The sequence below is a fragment of the Xenopus tropicalis genome, chromosome 5 (genome assembly GCF_000004195.4).
Source record: "Xenopus tropicalis strain Nigerian chromosome 5, UCB_Xtro_10.0, whole genome shotgun sequence".
In the NCBI taxonomy this organism is placed as follows: domain Eukaryota; kingdom Metazoa; phylum Chordata; class Amphibia; order Anura; family Pipidae; genus Xenopus; species Xenopus tropicalis.
In genome coordinates, this window is record NC_030681.2 from 97,989,024 (window position 1) to 98,010,746 (window position 21,723).

The following is a 21,723-nucleotide window of genomic DNA, read 5'->3' on the forward strand; positions in this document are numbered from 1 at the left end:
TTCTGTAACCGGGACTCCAATACTCATTAAATAACTCCATTTTGTGATCCAGCTTTAATAAAAAGTGAACAAAAGTATTATATAGAAACATTTTATATATTAAATTCTATATGAACGCTTGGCAAACCAATACATGGGATACCTGCAATGCCATCCTTCCCCTGCAGCCACATTAGATTGCCACATACAGGTAGGCAACCCCATCATCAGCTCAATTCCATCTTAGCATAAAGGCAAGAGAAAAATATCAAAACCTGCATTTTCCATTTCTGTGATGTAGGCTTCAGGTCACAATATCGGATTAAAAATCCCCCCTAGTCTCAGTTTCCTTCATGTTCTGGTCTTATTAACTCTTGCTGACCAAACATGTTTTCTAATTCCTTAAGTTTGTTTCTTTCTTGGACTTTTAACTTTCTTGTTTTGAGCTTTGCCTGTATGCCTAATAAAAGACTGCCCCAGCCAGCTTTAGTCACCCTTGAAAACTAACTTATCTGCAACTCCCTGTACCCAGCTGTAGCTCTGCCCTTGTATTGTAGCTATTTACTATACTATGCGAGGAAGTGTCCAATTCTGCTGTCTAAAATTGCATGCTTATGTATTGTATGCATAAGGGTGTCATTAAACCAGTACTTTTGTACTGGCCAGGTGGCAATCTTATTCATACTCCTTGTACTACTCCTTGTTGAGTGCCTCAAACAATATATATTAAAGTAAAAGTTTAACATGCAAGTACCTGTACAAATAAAGGTCCTGGTAAGTAGGTATGCATAAGCAGTGCCAAGGTTCTGGTTTTGGATCTCCTTTGCTAGGGTTCATATATTACCTCAGCTTGCAATTTGCTTTACACTACATAAGAACAAAATCTGTGTGAGCATGGCATTTGTAAAAGTCTAATTTATTCAAACAAATCAGTCAAAGATGGTGTTATGACATCGCCAACTCTAATTTAAATGTCAAAATGTAACCAAAGTTCAGGAAAACAATGTAAAATAAATATGAAAGTTTTATTTAGGATAATATGATTTACTGCTGTTTTCTCAGATCTTTTCTGTTATCAAAATGTAACATGTAATTGAAAATATAGCAACTACTACATATTTTATATGTTTTTCATCCTCAATTTGGTGTGAGACTGTACTTCTATTACATATCTTGACTGAAAACTGAATATTGAATAGTTATATAGTCTAACTCTAATCAAAGATATTTTTAAACATCTGCTTTAGTTATATAGCTGGGTTATTATAGTCCCTCATATAATAACCCAACAATAGGGCTTATTTACTAACAGTGGGCAAATCTGGACCCAGGTACGCTGGCAACCAATCCTGTTTTCTGTGAATCTTCCTTGCACCTGATGGAACAACCTAATTGCTGATTGGTTGCTATTATTGCCTAGGTGAACATTTTTTTAACTGTTAATAGATTAATCTTGTTTGTCCTAACAGAAATATTTATATCTATCCGTTGTCCAGATACAATATCAACATCCAGATAGCTTTACATTCTGAAAAATAATCTCCCATAGAGTACATTTTATGTAATAATGAAGACCAATTAGAAAGATGTTAGGTATAGGACCGTCAATAACATACTAAAAGTGAACGTAAATGTGAACGTAAATGTGAACCACCCCTTTAAGGTCAAACAATAAATTATAAAGCAATAATTTAAAAAAAAAATCAATTTACCACCACTCTTATGATCTATCCTTGATTAGTAACCCTTTATGTAGTACTATATCATATGCCTTCATTTTCATTTATTTAAATTACATTTCTAATAAAAATGTATGCAGAAATGAAGCATTATTAGTTTGTTAGAATAGAGATAAGGAAATTTAAATAATTACTCTCCTCCCTTTATTCTTTTGTTAATACTATGTTGCTTTACAGATAAGGAGTCCATTATGCAGGTGGTTATCTGTGCATTGGTGATCTTATTAGCTACTTCACATGTAACAGAACATTGGAAACAGAGGCCCATTTATAAAGATTCTCATTTTCATGGTTTTAATGGTTTTTGAAACCACAATTAGACTCACTTTCTCTAAAATAATAAATGCCAAGAGATTTATTAAAGCAGTCTTTTTTAAAAAAAAAAAAAAAAAAAAAGCATGAATGTAAAAAAAAACCCCCACAATAAAAAACAATTTATTTTTGGTGAACAAGTGAATATTTAAAAAAATCCGAAAACCTCTAAAACTACAAAGCAAAGAAAGATTAGCCAATTGAAAGAGAACAGCTGCCATTGACTTTTATATGACCTTAAAAGCTTTTAGATGGCGTATCTTCAGTTTTGTATTTATCACAGTTTTTACGCACAGGTCTACTAAAAATACATTCAAACATTAATAAAACCCAATAAAAGTGTTTTGCCTCCAATAAGTATTAATTATATTGAAATCAAGTACAAGGCACTGTTTTATTATTACAAAAGAAAAATAAATCATTTTTATAAAACTGGAATTGTTAAATTAAAATGGAGTCTATGCAAGATGGCCTTCTTATCATCCAGAGCTTTCTAAATACCATGTTTTCAGATAATAGCTATCTACCTATTTACAAATACCTATACTAAGCTAACTGTAGATCTTAAGATCCCAATAGTCTTACTGTGTATATATAATATAACATTTACTGGTCGAAATTTTCAAATTAGCCCTTTAATACTATATAGGGGGAATTCACAAAAGTTGTGAAATTGAGACAAAATAAAAGTGGAGATAGATTTGTCGGATTTCCACCTTATTCACAAACCTCTATCTCCACTTTTGTGAATTTGTCTTTTAAACAGACAGTTTTCAGATTTTGTCATTTTGCCGACATTTTTTATAAATTTGTCTTTAGCTCTTAGTAAATCTGTCAGTGCCATCAAAGCCAAACCCACATCTACATGAGTTTTTGGCTCCAAACTTAAGCACACCTCTTCCCAGACGTGCACTGGGGCATCCAGCCAATCGGGTTCCTCCCCAGTCTGTAGCTAGGCTGGATGATGTCACAGACTGAGAAACAGGGGACAGAGTTCTCTGATCCCCTACAAATTTGTTCTTGTTCAAACTGGCCATAAACAGATTTGCAAATGAAGGTGCCACATTAGAGCCCATGCTGGTGCCACTAATTTGTAGGTAAAATGAGAGCTCAAATTTGAAATAATAAATAATTAATTGTGAGGCAAACTAGTAACAAAGTAAAAACTCTATGCTTGGGCATACAGGATCAGGGGATCTAATCAATTGGTTATGTACCGTTTACAAACCTTGTTCTGTTGGAATGACTGTGTAGAGTGAAGTCACATCCATAGTTACACGTTTGTTATTTGGAGGTAAAGGAAAACAACTGTGTATTTTGGTTAGAAATTCACCCGTATCCTGTATGTATGTAGCTTGTGACTGAACCAAGGGTTTAAAAAAATAGTCTACATAAGTTGTGAGGGGTTGTAAGACCGAACCCCTAGCACTCACAATTGGTGACCCTGGTGGCTCCTCCAAACTTTTATGTATTTTAGGTAGTGTATACATTATTGGACAAATGGGGTACTCTTGCATAAGAAAAGCCAGTGTAGATTCTGAAATATACCCCTGGCACAAAGCAGCCTGTAAAATCTTATCAATCTTAGTTTTAAAAGTTGTTGTGGGGTCACCTCTCAATTTCTTATACACTTTCTGGTCTTGAAGCTGTCTCAAAATTTTGTAAAACTATGGCACCACCCTTCTCTGCGGGACAGATGATTAAATTAGGATTGAAGGCCAGATTTTTAATGTCGTCATTTTCCGCTGTACTCAAATTTCTGTTAATCTGTCCAGGGGATACTTATTGGTCTCTCAATCAATGAGCAATCGTGTAAATGATTTAGGTCTATTGGGTGGTTCATATGAACTTTTCTTACAAAATGGAGACAATTGATTAGACATACTGGTTCTAAAGTATTCCTTAAATTTCATATTCTGCTGAAAGCGGTGTATTTCAACCATCAGATCAAGTTTGTTAGTGGTAGGTACAAAAGAAAGCCCTTTAGATAAAACAGACCATTCTGTATCAGTAAATTTGAGAACTCAAATTAAAGACTACTTCCTGGGTTTGTGTCTGGGTCTTGTTATGGGGGTGTTGGATGCCGCTTCCTCTTATGGGGGTGTCCTTGTTTCGGGACCTAAAACAAACCTAAAACACTAGAACCAGGGGTGAAATGATCCACACTATATATACATATACATTTTGCAGAAAAAAATTGAAGCTTGCTTAACAAGAAAAAGGGAATAATATTTTAAGTTTGGTAAATAGACAGTATAATATTGTTGTATAGCGCACCATGCAAACAGAAGATTCTTTCTCTGCATATTCTTTGCAAATAGTCATAAGTAATTCAGCATGAAGCTCTAGGTTTCTGCTTACCTTCTCCATGAAGCAGTTACATTTGTCTGGCAAGGTTGATTGTGTATTGTAGTATTGTTATTTGAACTGTTTTCCAGTATCTCTTCTCTTACTTCCCCCTCTAAAGGCTTTCTACAGTACAGATGTAAGACTATTAGGCCTATAGTGTTCAGAATGTGAAGTGAATAATTTTCTTAATAATGGCTTTACATTAGCAATTCACCAATCTCTTAGCCATGTTATACATGTTATCATTTCAAAGATTAAGTAAAGTTGTTTAGCAACTACAGCTTCTTTAGTACCATACATTTTTGTTTACCTTCGCATATTCCAGTCTTTTTATTAAATTCCTTGTGTGCTAGTCACCTATTAATAAATCAGTTGAATTAGGTCTATTAAAAAGAAAATGATATTTTGAATGTGTAAATAAAAGGAAAAAAATGCTTATATCAGCAGGTTAACCTGCCTCTAATACAACAATCTTGCTGCCACTTGCTGAATTATTTTAGAATTTATATGTTTAAAAAAGGAATTTGCGATTTGTTTTACTCTTCACAGCAATGCACTTTCCATGATTTTTCTAAGCTGCATTTTTATATGCACAATTGCACTGTATTTTTTTTAAAAACAAATTTAAAGACATTGAAGAATACACCAATGATCATTTTGTTAGTAATCTTAGCTCCTGAAATCACTACCCATGAAGCCCCTACAAATCCTTGCTAATACCCTTAGTGCACAGTTTCTGGCTTTACATAAAGCGAGACCACTGTAGCTGTCTAAATTCACAGACCAGTCATATATTTCATCCCATCAGGTCTTATTTTACCTGAAAACCTCTTTACATTTGCAGCAGGCAGCACTGGTTACTAATTGTTGCTTTGTTACTTACATGATTCATTGGAGAGTGCCTATAGCTGCTTTTAGGCTTAATTGTAACAGTGGTAACTTCTACGCAGGAATATTATCTCAAATTGGCTCCTGCCCCATGTACCCAGTCTAATCCTTGGTCTTTCTATAAACTAGTTTCCTTGTAATGTTCTAACTCTTCCACCCTTCTGTTGCCTTGTTTAAACACGTATCCAGAGTATATTATATTATTACACTGAAAGTGTGGAACATATAAATAGATAATATGTAAACATTTTTCTTCCTTCATAGGTGATCAAGCTTTCCTTTGAAGTATTTGAGCTAGAAAGAGGTTATGACACATTATCCATAGGAGATGGAGGGAAAGTAGGAGATACACGATCGGTTTTATATGTGTAAGTATATGTTTTGCAAAAAGAGTTGCAACCTTATAAATATGTATTTATATAATACACAAGACACACAAATATTGTGTAAAGTATATCCTTATAAATGCTCCAAAAACTACAACTTGATTGGTTTAATGCACTGAGAACTGCAACCTGTTTCTAATTTGTGAAAATTTGCTCCAAAATTCAAAATTTGGGAGTGGGTTGAAGGTTCTCTTTCCCTTTCTCCACTTTTTTAAGCTGGGGAGATGTAAAAATAAGCATTTCTCCAGTATACAGTACATGCTTTAAAATTTTGCATGATTAAAAAAAAGCAGGGTTTTTCCATGTTTTTCTCTTTTCCCTGCTTGTTCATATTATCTTTGCTAGATATCTAAAGATCGCCATATACTGGCTACACTCCTTGGAAATGATCTGAGGTGTTTGATAGCAGTAAATCTTCATGCATTTTTGTTTTTGAAGCCTATTTTTTTGATCCTATTTTTAAACAGGAAATATGCATGTTGCTTTCCTGAGCTGATCATTTTTAAGGAGTGTGGCTGGTGGTTGCCTGTAGATCAGAGCAAGCATTGAGAATATGAATGCAGTGTGTGTTTCTAATGCATGTATATTGAAGATAGACTTATTTTTATATTGGGATCCTCAAATTGGGTTTTCATCTTTGACTATATGTACCTTTTTATGGAAATACAAATTAAAAATTAACTTTTCCATCTACCCTGTTGTCTTGTTTATTTAAATTGTCTGAGAGGGCAAATTAGCATTAATAATGGATAATAATATTGAATTAGCACTTGTACAGTAGCTCACCATTATAGTTCTAGTAAAAATGAATCTATCCACACACATAATATAGCTCTTTATCCTTTATCTTTATCTTCCAACATATGCACTTATTTAACATGACAAGAAAGGCTTTACACTACTTACGGGAGCTGATATATTAACTATCATTTCATTTTTTGAAGCATTATAATTGTGTGTAACACTTTCAAGAGCGTTAACAATCCATTTAGGTTTAACAATTTATTTTCTGTGCTGGAACAATTTGATTTTAATAGCTGCCCTAATTGCTCAAAGATGTCAAACACATTTGGACAAGTTGCCACATCCATTAGATTGAAAAAAATGTGTCAATTCATTAACACTGTCCCAAATGTCAAATTGAAACTGCTTGGGATGCTTCTGCATTCCTCAGTTCATAGAGTAGGTGGTTCCAGATTGATTTCAGATTCTGATCTAAAAAAAAAAATGAATCTATAAAGCTCTAAAGAAAAAAATAAATACATATAAAAATGAAAGCTGTGCTACTGCAGCCCTTTATTTTGCTTATACAGTAAATGCCAATGGGCAGCTTTTAGCCACTGAATCAGATTTTCTGTGAATTTGAACTAAACGCTAGTTTTCATATTGCTACTAATGTGAGCATCTCTAATGTGGACCTGAAATATATGCTATGCTGGATATTTCTTTTTCCCTTCCTTTTTTTAAAAATTCTGTTCGATATTTACAGACTCACTGGATCCAGTGTCCCTGACCTTATTGTGAGCATGAGCAACCAGATGTGGCTTCATTTACAGTCAGATGATAGTATTGGCTCACCTGGATTCAAAGCTGTATTCCAAGGTATCCCCATTCTAAAGATTTCTTGTGCTCCACTAACTGTTGGAGCAAGGTACAATGCCAATTTATAGACCATATTATTGTTGCCCAATTTAAAGTTCCCAGCTCCCACAGCTGAAGCACATTTGTGTGCTCTGGTAGTTCATTTTCAGCAAGCAGTTGCTTAAGAATGTATCAAGAATTATTTTAGATTTTAAGACTGGTGGAATGCAATTGGAATAATCAGCAAACTGGAAGAAATACTGCAAAATAGTTTCATGGCTATTTATTAACATAGTAATTCAGGTTATCTAGCTGTCTTTGGATGACTCAGAAGTAAGTTCAGAGGAGAGAAGAAAAATAGCTTGAAAATAAACAGAGGGTAGGCCCTGAGGGCATGCACCCCAGGGTACTCTTAAAGCTAAGCTATTGTGTTTACCAGACCATTAATGTTTCATAATTCTTTAGTTTCTGGTATAGTATCAAGAAAATGGCAAATTTAAACAAATTCAAATGTTTGAAATACCTTGACAAATCAAATAGCTTTAATGTTAAAAATACGCCTCCCATTGGCTTAAACCTTACGAATGTTTTAGCTGTTGAAGTTTCAAATGTTTTCTTGGCTTGATAAGTCTCAAATTCAAGTTCAGAAACCACAAATGTAAAAAAAAAGAAAGTCATGTTTTTTTCCCCTTAAATATCTTGAACCCAGGAAAAACAAGATTTTGGGTTTTAATACATAGATCCATAAAAAATAGAAATGTACATATAGACATAACAGTAAAACATATTATAGACATAAAATGGGGAATATTTTTCATGGAAAAAAGAACAATGCACAAGAGGACCCCTTTTAGAAATGCTGTCCAATATTATCCACGCAGTGGGTCAATTATATGCTATTTAACATGTTTAGGGCCAGATTATTATAAAAAGATAATGTCATATAAGTGGTATATGGAGGTGCTGAATTTTTAGAGCCGAAAGTATCGTTAATAAAAAAAATTAAGTTTAAATGGATGTTCTTTTCCATGAATCCTCTTTATTGTCCCCAAACAGGAATAGCTCCGACAGCCATTTTAAGAGCATTGGCACTAATTCTTGGAAAACCATAATGTGTTTAAGTTTAACTTGAAACTGGGTGTCAAGTACAGGCTTTCACTGACTATTCTAAGCCTCCCTAGGACTCAATGGAACTTGACAGATCAAACCTCAAAAGTTAACTAAACATTAATAAATCATAAATATTGAAAAAAGAAAAACTTGAATTTTTAGGGGAACATTTTTGAAAAACAATACCAAAAAAATTGAGTACTAGCAAATACCGTTAGTAAATCTTGGAAATATCTAGAAGTAAAAAAAAAAAGCAGCTTAGTAAAAGTGCCTCTTAATGTCTCCAGGGTCATTTTCTAATGCCGGCATATTACTTTTTTCTACATCACACAGACTTTACTAAAATAGTCAACTTCTGTATTGGGACACGTGGAAAAGTAGCACTATTTCTGTTTGGGTTAAGCTTTGAAATCAGTTTGCAGTCAGAACTTTAATGGAAACCTTTTGCAGTCTGCAATAACTAATTATGTGAAGATAAAACCTTTTTTTCCCACACCATTTTAATGTATCTTAGCCCTGACATAAAATGTGGATTTCTGCCGAAAGTGAGAGACATTTAGTATGTTTACATCTCTAGAAGCTGTATGTGTTATACTTAGTAGGCGAATTTTCCATTACTTTAGTATTATAGTTTTGTGGTTAACTATACATTTGGGATCTTAAGTAGATATTCTTATACTAAGATTAAAAAAAAAAGAAACACTTCATGGGTCTCTTGACTTACATCTGATGTTTCAGTTAACAGAAGTGTAAAAAAGTTCTGATTTAGGGTCCCCTGGTATGCCTTTGGTTTGGAAATAAAACTTAAGAGGAAGAGTAAAAAAACATTATGTAAGGGTTTCTCTGTCCTGCTGCAACTGTCAGAACTTAATGGATGCATAATATTTTATATACCTTTTAAAAATTGTTGTTTCTCTTTTCACCTTGAACTACAGGGCATAATTACTAACTTTACCAGCAATATTACATAGAAGATGTCACATTTGCAGCATAGTTCACCTAAAATTGTATTTCTCTTTTCTTTTGAGTCAACATTAAAAGGTCTGTCATGTGAATGAAAACAGTTATTAAGATCGGTTTATCTCTCAATAAGAGATCATCTGTAAAACAAAGGCAAACAGATATTTTGAACATTTTTGATAGCTCATGAAATCCATTTTTTAATGTTATTTTAGATACATACACTACACTCATGGATTATGCCAGAACACTAAAGATATTCATTATGTGTTAGGGGTTCTGATTACTAGACTAAATAACCATAACCTTCAGTTAACTGAACATAAGATCTAGCCTACCACAAAGACTAGTTAGTCCTTGTTCATGGGGTCCCTTTGCTCCAACTTTTATTGACCTGAGAGGCCTCAGTCACCATGCACTGTCTATTATTATCCATGAGCAGAGACTAAGGGAGCCAAAGAAAGCAATGTCAGAAACACAGTATTAAACAAGAAAAAATTAAACCCTTACTTCCCTACATATAAACTGATTGTACTTTATATGTACTGTATATATTATATGTATATTATTGAATATTGCTGTTGGGTGACATTTCACCTTTTATCATAATTTCTGTTTCTACGTATTGGTGTTTAATTCTCCCTGGCCATTTTTTGCATTATACATTTTGCTAAAAGGAACCTCTTACGTGACAGTGAACTATCTTTTTAGTTGGGTAGAGGAAGATTTATCCTCACAGTGCACATCAAAAGTTAGAAAAGAAAAGATCTAATTACTACTAACACCAAAAAGTTTTAACTGTAACATGCAACCGTAAAATATTTTACTGCCCCATGTTTGCTATTAAAACAACTTTGTTACTGTTTTCCGTGTGAAAAGTGGTATATAAATGCTTGGGAAATAATCGTTTCTCTCTGCTACTTTGTTTTAGGGGGTTTTTTTTCAAGTTAAGACCTGCTATTATTTTTAGAGATGTAGCGAACTGTTCGCCGGAGAACTAATTCGTACGAAAATTGGGTGTTCGCAAGTTCGCGTACTCTTAGCGAAGTTCGCAATTTTGGGTTCGCCTTAGCTGGAGCCAAATTTTGACCTCTCACCCCAGAGCCAGCAGATACATGGCAGCCAATCAGGCAGCTCTCCCTCCTGGACCACCCCCGGACCACTCCCTTCCATATATAAACCGAAGCCCAGCAGCCATTTTACATTCTGCCTGTGTGTGCTTGATGAGTTAGCATGGGGAGAGAGCTGTGCAGGGGTTTGAGGGACAGTTTAGGTAGCTTTGCTGACTAGTAATCTACTTTCTACTGCTCTGTATGTAGCTGCTGTGGGCAGCTGTCCTGCTGATCTCATCTGCTGTAACCCAATAGTCCTTGTAAGGACTGCTTTTATTTTCTGATTACTGTTACTCTAGTCTCCTTTTCATTGTGTATTGCAGCTCCATCTGTGTGTGTTGGAGACAGGTGTGCTGCTCATAGTAGTGCACTAAGCACCGACCACACATTCACATCATTTTTTTTATTTGTGTTTTTTTACTTTGCTACTGTAATTTATAGAGCCCAGTGCTATTAGTCTAGCTGTGTTGGGGACTGGTGGGCTGCTCCTAGTAATTCACCCCCAGCACCAACCAGAGATCACTTTTTTTTATTATTAAATTTTTTTTTTTTTATTTAAGTTACTGTTCTTTAATGTGTCCAGTGCTGTTTGCTGTTGTTCATAGTAGTGCACCAAACACGTTACACATAGTAGTGATATTGCATTGCAATAAAATCACTTGAGCGATGTTTTTCCACCAGCAATAATATATTCCGTATCCACTACTGCGGCGTTTTTTCTTTGCCTGTGAACCGGCTGTAACCTTTACACGACTTGATTGGCATGTAGACGCCGGACGTTTTAAAGCAGTTTATTACACAAGTTTAGAAATGTAGTGTGAGTTCTGCCCTTTACAGCACAAAACGCAATGCTGTGTCAACAATGTATTTTTCAGATAAATTTTTGCCCTTGATCCCCCTCCTGCATGCCACTGTCCAGGTCGTGGCACCCTTTAAACAACTTTAAAATCAGTTTTCTGGGCAGAAATGGCTTTTTTTTGTAGGTTTTAAAGTTCGCCTTCCCATTGAAGTCTAGGGGGCTGATTTACTAAGACACGATTTCGAATCCGAATTGGAAAAATTCCGATTGGAAACGAACATTTTGCGACTTTTTCGTATTTTTTGCGTTTTTTTCGGCGTCTTTACGATTTTTGCGTAAAAACGCGAGTTTTTCGGCGTCTTTACGATTTTTGCGTAAAACCGCGAGTTTTTCGTAGCCATTACGAAAGTTGCGCAAAGTCGCGATTTTTTCGTAGCGTTAAAACTTGCGCGAAACGTCGCGCCTTTTAAGTTTTAACGCTACGAAAAAGGCGCGACTTTGCACGCAAGTGTTAACGCTACGAAAAACTCGCGACTTTGCGCAACTTTCGTAATGGCTACGAAAAACTCGCGGTTTTACGCAAAAATCGTAAAGACGCCGAAAAACTCGCGTTTTTACGCAAAAATCGTAAAGACGCCGAAAAAATTGCAAAATTACCGATCATTGCGAAAAAAACGCAATCGGGCGCATTCGGCCCGTTCGTGGGTTAGTAAATGTGCCCCTATGGGTTCGCAAAAGTTTGCACTTTTTGGCGGAAGTTCGCGAACGGGTTCGCAAACTTTTTTTGTGAGGTTCGCTACATCTCTAATTATTTTCCCACACTAAATTGGCATATATCAAAGCATTTAAGTTGCTATGTAAATGTTATTTGGATGCCAAAAGAAAATGCAAAGGGCATGCCCAAAGATGAATAATTTAACATTAAAAAGAACACATGTATTTATACAGTCAAGAAGGCAATAGCCAAAGAATAAACAAGACCAGGTATAACCACTAAATACACATTAAGGGGCAGATTTATTCATATTCACAGTTGCGAGTTTTTCTTGAACGTATTGAGGTGCCATAGAAGTCAACTGGAAGTGTAACTTCCATAGAAGTCAACTGGAAGTGTAAGCTTTTAAACAAAATTGTAATGGGGTTTTTTTTCTTTCCACAATCACGTTTTTTTAATCTAATATGAGATTCTCAAGAAGATCAAGAAAAAAATCAATAAATCTGCCCCTAAATATTTGTCATAACTTATATAATTGCCCTATACTTAATATTTTGTCATCATATTCCATGGTATAGACACACAGGAATACAAAGTAATATATAGTCTCCATCTACAGATGAAGCCACTATGGTTTGTGTGTTTAACACAGAATAACTAAACTCATTTAACTCACTTATCCCATTTAACACAGGAATTTGCATCACAGAGTCCTATCTAATTAAAGAGTTGCCGTATGTAAACAATGGGGCTCTTTAAAATTTTAAATGTGTTCAATGCGTTTACATGACTTAAGATAACATACTTTCTTCAGTTTATCTCGAGTCATGACGCATTTAACTCACAAATCCAAGTGGCTTCATCTGTATGTTTTATTTGGAAGACAGTAGCAGAGACAGAGATTCATTATCTCTCTTTAAAATAACTGATTTTAGAGCATAAATGAAAAATAAAATCAGCCACAGCTATTCATTTGCCTGCAATGTCCTGTAATTGCTACAGACATGCATTCAAAACCTTTTATGATTCATCCTGCCTTTTTTCTTTTTTCAATTCAGTATCTGCTGAATATTATAAAAGAAGATAACAGTATTTCATATTCTTACAGAAAAGTCATCTTATAAGGCAGTTGTAATACCCTTAAAGTAGATAATACTTGTTGACTTGAGAAAAGCTACAGGGAGCTGCAGTTCCTCTTCAAGCTATGTTTTCTGCTTCAAATGTCACAGTCTACTAGGATTTATTTTGAAACCTCAAATATAGACACAAAGAAGGAAAAGATGGCCTTAGGTGTCACAGCTCTTTTAAAGTACCAGGGGATAAACAACATGAACAATCTATACATTGTTGTTTTCAAGAACAGAAGAAAGACCCCCACGACATGCCAACCTACAAACCCATGCATTCAATCAATGCTCACTGTGCTTTAATGCCTGCTGTACGAATAAAACCATAGTTTCTACATAATAAAACACCAGTACGAAAGGTCAGTATTATACTCATCGAGCTATTTGTATAGTAGTAAAAAAAGATACATCTACAATTTTTTTTTTTTTTAAGATCCAAGAACATTTCCAAGAAAAATCTCTGTGAAATCTCTGTGAAAGGACATAGGCATGTCCTTTATTTATTTTTTCTGTTAAGAGAAAGCATTTTTAGCTACATTAAAAGCACAAAATGGTATTGCTCCTATCTTTGTTTTCAACTGATACTATTAACATATGTGAGTATTTTTCTGTGGCTGCCAACAACTTCTGCTTGTGTAGTTTATCAAAAGCTCCTTTAATAGGAATGGATTTGGAAGTCCAAAATGCTTGGAGCTTTAAATAATAAATTCCTGACAGAAGATATTTCTCCAGGCAGTGGCTACAAAAGCAATAAAATCACTTACCAACTACAAATTAAACAACCTAGCTTAATAATATTATTACAAATGCATTTAGAGTAGCCCCATATTTAAAGTGTTATTAAGTTTAAACACTGAAATATATACTAGAAAATACTAACACTATGAGCAGGAAAGCTGGGATGTGTTTAATTCTATTTCATCAAGAAACTTTAGTTTTCAGTATTTCAGTACCTCAGTATTTATTTAGATAGACATAATTGGGTATTTACATATAATTTTATATATAACGATATGTAAACACCACAAAGCATTGTTCCTTTTATGTGTAAGTTAATACCATTCATCTCTATGCTTCCTGCGGCATTTGGAAAAGTGTGTCATTTATTTTATGCCGCATTAATAGTGATGAGAGTATCTGTCCCATTTCACTTTGCCAAAAAATCAGCAAAAAGACACTATCACTACACATTAACCACATTTATTATATTTTGCATTAGAACAGGTTTAAAAATGTTAGTTTATTACATAGCCCCCAGTAATTCTAGTCACTAAGGTGGGACCCCAGGCTGGGGCTCCTCTTCTTAAGAAATGCTCTGGATCAGGATTATTTGTAAAGTACACCTACTTAGAGCAATGCGGACGATGATTGGGAAGATATCTAAACCTGGGTCCCAGATTAGTTATAAGGATTACTAGAGGATGCCTAACAAATTACCACTCCCAGGGATTTTGCCTTCAATTGACCTTTAATTCCTTGATCTGGGATAAATTATAGAGAAAGTATAGAGCAATAAAGTGGTGTATTGAGTTGCTTTAAAAGTAGTAATGATCAATCCTTATTTTTTTTTTTACATGTTTTTTTTCAAGGTAACACCTTTTTTCACTAGAATTTTACACTCCACTATGCAGCCACTAATATTTGTTACACAATTTATAAACATGCATACTTTTAAACAGTGCACAGTGTTCTGTCTCAGCATCGGTTGTACCTGCCACAAGCCCTGTGTAGACCCAGTCTGTGAGGATGAGTGCAGCAGGTTGAATGATCACCTTAACAGATAGCTTACTCAATGAATAAAGACTCCAGAGGTGTTTTCCAATGCTTCTTTATGCTTCAAGGTAGCAAGGGTATAAACATAGAGACTTTTCCATAGATACATTTCTAATGAAGATACACAGCTTACATACACTGCAGTCTCTTCATAACACACTCAACAAAAAGGGCAGTTACAACAACAAAATGGAGGGCGGGAGCAACTATCTAGCAAGAAACAGCAGGGGTGAATGGATGATACCAAATAACATTATAACAATAACATATAATAACAACTGCTAGGCAGTAAAAGCTGCGTGGCAGCACACTCCCCGCCTGGTATCGTGAGATACCACTACACAATATTTTCCTTTAACATACTATTAACATTGCATGCAGTAAAATGCTATCTAGCCTTCTCAAATCTATCAGCTAGCTATATTAGAGAGTTTGAGTGGCTCCCTGAGATTAGACTAGATCAGAACTTTTAGAAGCAGGCATAATTAAGACAGTGTCAGTGACTGGTCTGAGGAAGGTTTTTTGAGTCCCCATCCTTAACGATCTTGACTTCCACACTTCGGACCTTCCCATCATCACTGGAAATGGCCTTTGTGATGAGTCCAACTGGCCACTGGATCCGATGAGTTTGCTGGTCTTTTAACAGAACCAAGTCCCCTTCCTTTAAGTTGGGCTTCTGGGTTTGCCACTTTTTGCGAGGATGGTAAACTCCAAAGGATGGAAGGTACCAGCGTTCTTCACCTTCCTTAAGGTCTGGTGCTGGCTCAGCATGATGGTTATCTAAAATCTTCTGCATGAATGCTAGAAAGTGCTCTTGCATCTTAGGCTTGCTACGGAGGGTTCTCTTAAGTGCAGCAAATCTGGCTAAAGCTTGTTCTCAATTGTTAGGGAAAGTAAGCCTTGGTAACCGGAAGGGTAATGGAGCTACCCAACTATTGGAGTTGTCCTTGGAGAACTCTTCATTCCTAATCTTGATGAATTCCCTGTCTTCGACTGAAGGGGCAATCTTGTTGTCATCGCAAGTAGTCTGGTACACAGACTCACCAAGGTCCATGTAAGAAGTGAACTTGCAGGTAACACCTTGGAGTGCTTGACATGGAGCTTCAGACTTGAAATCAAGTCTTTCCTTCACATGCAATGGACATTTCATCGACCGATAGGTACGTTCTAATCTCTCCACATTGGTTTTGTAGGAAGCTATATCCGAGTGCTTGTGCAATCGATCTAGACAGGCTTCTCCTATTATCACCCATCCAAGATCGAGTTTCTGGGCATGAGAAGCATCATCTGGACCATTACATAACTCTCTTATTTTATGAACTCTGGGAATGTCTCTCCCTAGAAGAATCATGATCTTTGCGTCCTTGTTAAGTGATGGAATGTAATCAGCAATGTAATTCAAATGAGGGTGATGACGTGCAACCTCAGGAGTGGGGATCTCTTCTCTGTTATTCGGTAGCTGATCACATTCGATTAGCGTTGGTAGAGGAAACTCTATGTTCTCATATTCTGATGCCACTATGAAGCCATGGGCTCTTCTTCCAGAAGTGCTGACTTGTCCTGCACATGTCTGCAAGGTGTAGGACCAGGTCTCTCCATGAATCTTGAATAAGTCAAAGAATTCTGTACTGGCTAATGAGCGATTGCTCTGATCGTCGAGTATAGCATACATTTTTATGGCATTTTGTGGGCATCCTTCAGGGAAAACCCTAACGAGACATATCTTGCTGCAAGACTTGCTATGAAGCCCTTCTCCACACACCTCTGTACATCTTGTGGTTACAACATTGGCATTTTGCTCAGTTCTCTCCCCGCCATCATCTGATGTAGTCTTGGGGTTGCTACCAGGCAAAGGTTTCCTTTTGTATGAGTCTGAATGAAGAGCGTCCACATGCCTGGCACTGTTACACAGGGAACATCTGACGGCATTCTTACAATCTCTAGCTAAATGATTGGAGGATGCGCAACACTTGAAGCAGATATTATGCTCCTTGAGGTATGTCATGCGTTCTTCGATAGGCTTGCCCCTGAATGCACGACATATGGAGAGAGAATGTGGTGCATCATGAATGGGACATTGTTGATCAAGATTTCTCGCCTTGGTATCTTGTAATTTAGCATCTGTAGCCAAGACATTGGATGCAATTCCGGTCTTTCTTACAGCAATAGTATGTCTTGAGTCCTTGAATTAACTGTTGGTGGCAATACCCTTTGACGTAGTTGAAGGAAGGGTGGTTGTATCTGAATACGAGAAACTTGAGTCGTTCATGGATCTTGCAATCTTTCTCACAAACTCTGCAAAGTAAGAAAAGGGTGGGAAAGAGACATGGTGTTCATATTTATACTTCGATCCTATGCTAGTCCACTTCCCCTGGAGATAATTAGGCTAAGACCTGGCAAACTAGGATCTGACTTAGCAATTTCAAGTTCAAGAAGAAGGTCACCTAAGTCTCTAAGCTTATGATTGTCCTTAACAGAGATCTTAGGAAAGTCTTTTAGTCTCTGGAATAAGGCAGATTCAATGACTTCTGGGCTCCCATAGTCTTGTTCCAAACGTTCCCAGGCAGCATCAAGGCCTGCTTCAAAGTTATGAATGTAGACAGATTTAAGACTCTTTACTTGTACTGAAGATTGACTCCCCAACCACTTTATTAGCAAGTCAAGTTCTGCTTGGGGTTCAATATCCAAGTTCTTGATTACTGTCTTAAACGTAGATCTCCAACTCCTATAGTTCTCTGGGCGGTCATCAAATCTAGACTGTCCCGTAGCAATCAACTCTCGCCGGATCATATACTTGCTGAACTCTGCAATGTCAGTGCTTTCGGTTTTTACACCCACAGGAAGTACTGATGGTGCACCATCTTGGATCAAGGTTGGTATCCGATGCTGGCCAATAGGTGGAGGGAAAGGTATAGCAGATGGGTTCAGTCCAGGCAAGGGTCTGGCGTCTGAAGGTCCTTGTGCATTTGAAATTGAAGAGAGCTGTATTGCAGGAGGCATAGAGTTCACTCTGAAGTCTTCTGCTGTGCCCTTGTAATCTCTACTCACAAGGGGTTGTGGTGGCACATGAGCTGGATAGGTTGGTACACTTGATTTTGTGGCATGCGGTAGTAGTGGAGTGTCTGTGTTAGGAGGTGCATACTGACTTGCTAGAGGATTATGAGATGGATCTACTACTGTAGGCGGCACTATATCATTATGGTTCTGGGTCAAGAGAAATTGTAGTGTCCTTTCAACAGGGTCTTGACAGGCGACCAAGCTAGGACAAGACGCTCCTTCTTCTTCCAATAGGGCTTGTTCCAAGACAAATAATTCCGCTAAGGCTACTTCCTTTTCTCTTTTCTTTTGAAGGATTTCTAGATGAGCCTCTGTTTCTGCTTGTATTCTTGCTTGAATGCGTTTAGCTTCTACCTGTGCTTCGGCCTCCTTAAGCTTAGCTTCTGCCTGTGCTTCGGCTTCCTTGAGCTTAGCTTCTGCCTTGAAAGCTGCTTCTCTTTCAGAACAGGTGGCTTGAACCTGGGCTACTGCAGCCTTTTGGCGAGCTTTGAGTATTTGGTCGCTCAGTGATGACCTTACAGAGCAGGACCGCAATGACTTAGAAGAGGATTTATGATGTAAGCAGGGAGATCTAGATGATTTTCCTGAGTGTCTGGAAAAAGCAGATATACAGGATGTAGTCTCATGAAGCTGTGCTAATCTACCCTCTATCTGTACCTTTGCTTCAAGATATGTGCTATGTCTCTGCTGCTCAGTAGAGGTAAAGTCTTTTAATTCTAGTGAAACTTCCTCCATGTTGGAACGTGACAAAAGGGAAGAGTACTTTTCAGAAAGTCTTTTATAATTCTCAAATGCCTTCTTAACCCTTGAGAGGGCGGCGTTCAGTTGCTCAGTGTTGTTGCTAGTTTCATTAGCGGCTGTTATACAACTTAAAGTTTTCTCCCATAATGCAATCAGGTTATCAGCTATCTCTTTCTTATTTGCTTCATAAGCCTTCCTTGCTTTCAAGGATGGATGAGGGGCCCTAACTGGACGTGCAGAATGAAGCAAGGTGTCTGCTTTATCATGAGCAAATGCAGGCTCAGTAGAATCTCTGTCAGACATGACAAGTGCTGCAATTCAGTGTCTTGGAAATCTGGCAAAGCTGAGCTCTGTAGATATTGATACTTTGTTTGTAAGCAGGCTGGGCCTTAGAGCTGGGGCTGCAAGCCAGCTCGAACTGGATTCTTGGCAAAGAAAAACACAGTTCAAAATCACCTTGTGTAAGGTAAGAATTTAGTTCTTATACTAAATGCAGATATTGAATTCACAGTCCAAACAGCTTGACAATAATGAATCCTTGTGACTCTATGGTAGTAATCTTGCACAGTTCAGAATGTGCTTATGGCTGAGCAACAGCACAGACAGCAATAGGTTATACTGTGGGGAATATTCAGCAGGTAGCTGGCTCCTAGTGCAGTGCAATGCTTCTGGTAAGTGTAGCAGTTACACACAGGCAGTGCTAGGCCTCAGTGCACAGTATGAAGATGGATTCCTGTCTTAGGGTGTTTATTCTTCACACAGGCAAATGATTACTCACGGTTGTGAAGCTGCAGAGTATAGCCATGCAATGGATTCTTCTAGAAATTTACTGTTCTGTCTCAGCATCGGTTGTACCTGCCACAAGCCCTGTGTAGACCCAGTCTGTGAGGATGAGTGCAGCAGGTTGAATGATCACCTTAACAGATAGCTTACTCAATGAATAAAGACTCCAGAGGTGTTTTCCAATGCTTCTTTATGCTTCAAGGTAGCAAGGGTATAAACATAGAGACTTTTCCATAGATACATTTCTAATGAAGATACACAGCTTACATACACTGCAGTCTCTTCATAACACACTCAACAAAAAGGGCAGTTACAACAACAAAATGGAGGGCGGGAGCAACTATCTAGCAAGAAACAGCAGGGGTGAATGGATGATACCAAATAACATTATAACAATAACATATAATAACAACTGCTAGGCAGTAAAAGCTGCGTGGCAGCACACACAGCATTAATGTGTCAATGGCTAGGGATTTTTTTTCAAGCTATTATTACTGAAGTCCCCTTGAATTTTGGTAGTGCTGATAACACTGAAAGATTTTGCATTAGTATACTAGGATAAAAATTGTGGGAATTAATTCAAACGGTACTAATTTTAATATTAACACTTCTGTATACTTTAAATACATAAGAGATGGTGGCACCTATGATTTCATCAAGCTAAGAATGTGACCCATGTTTTATTCACAGCATGGTTTTCAACAAAACAACGCCCGTGAAACCAGACAGACTCATTTACAGGCAGTCTGTATAGATAGATAGATAGATAGCTACATAGATAGATAGTTGCCCCCACTCCTTTTGCAGAGATAATGGCCCATTAGTCCTAGCATATTTGCTCTCCTATGGGGTTACGTAATAAAAGGCAGCAAGTTCAGTAAACCAAAGCAACCAATCAGGAGGTAGCATTTTTCTGGTTACCTGTTTAAAAGCACCTGGGCAAACTTATAGCCTTTTATTACATATGGGGGATAGGATATTCTTGGAGAGGTATACCCTTCTTTTAGAGACTTCTAAGCTACTGTGCTATAGAATACATTTTACGTGTTCTTTTTCCATTTTGTGCATAGCATTCAGATTTGAGAATGTGAAATTCAAACTATACTTCATTATTCCTTCTGATATACCAAAATGTTCCATTTGACACACTGAAAAGCACAAAGCTGCTTTATCTTGGTGATTTATTTCAAGGTGAAAAGTTTTAAGATCTCTTTTAAAAAGCTAATGCCAGCTGTGGTTGTTAAAGTGCTATCTTATTTGGCACTATAAAAAAGTTCAAGTTTCTTTCTATGAATGCAAATGCTTTCCATTGCAGGCACACTGTTTATAAGCATGCATGTCACTAATGGGCCACCACCATTTTCCCTTGCAAATTGCCAACTTTACTTTTTAAATAATGGCCACTTCTCCCAAAAATTGCCTTGTAACTTAGCTGTATTTGCAGCCTGTCACGGCCGCCATCTTGCACCCCGCCCCCCCGCCGCTCGCTCCCCGCCCCCCCCACCACTCGCTCCCCGCAGCGCTTGCCTGCTCCTTCTGTGCTTCTGCCTGTGTTTTTTCTTCCTGTTTGGCTTCAGATCTTCTGAACAGGTGAAATATGGGGAGACTTAAGGGCACTATTGAGACAACTGAAGGTATGCCTGCAGCTTGAGATTAGCTCTTTACTAGCCTTTCCTTCTCCTTTTAGGGTTGCTGTATTGTGGGTGAAAAACTTTCCCCCATTCGTTAATGAGACTTAGTGAATGGACCTACCAACTTACGCCAAAATAGAAAGCACATCTCATCTATAGATACATGCACTATACACATACATCTATGCATCTATACACATACTCTTACACCAGTTTTATTCAATATTCTAAAGCCATAATTCCATAAGAGGTTGCTACTATGCTCTGCCATTCCTCGCTGAAGACTTGAATGAGTATTAGACTGCCTCTACCTACAGAGAGGATGGCCCCAAACCCTGCTACCAGCAGGAGCTCCATTACCAACCATGAGAGAAGTTCAGCAGCCCTACTGCTGGTCCTGGATCTGCAGTGTCTCGATGATAGGAAATCCAAGCAGGCTGTCACCTAGCACAAGCAGTAGTAGCGTCTGTGTCTATCAATCCACCGTGCAGTCACAGGAGAGAACCTCCTTTCTCCCTCTGCTAAAATGACCTGTGCAGTACTCTGGCAAGGTCCTACCGCTGCTGTGACAATTAAAACTTCAAATATATTATCATATATCCACTGTTTTGATCTAGAGGAAGGCAAAAAACCCAACCTGAAGCTGGATCAACATTCCCTGGATCAAGCAATCGTAGTTAA

The 21,723-nt window shown here is 37.2% G+C and overlaps 1 protein-coding gene across 1 annotated transcript in view; it reads left to right on the forward strand.

Moving 5' to 3' along the window:
* The window catches only part of csmd1 (CUB and Sushi multiple domains 1), a 716,970-nt gene that overhangs the window by 451,708 nt on the left and 243,539 nt on the right, over window positions 1–21,723 (forward strand). Inside the window, exons 12-13 of the mRNA XM_031902727.1 lie at window positions 5,532–5,635; window positions 7,143–7,255. Of these exons, the coding sequence (XP_031758587.1) occupies window positions 5,532–5,635; window positions 7,143–7,255 (217 nt within the window). The remainder of the gene's footprint in view (window positions 1–5,531; window positions 5,636–7,142; window positions 7,256–21,723) is intronic.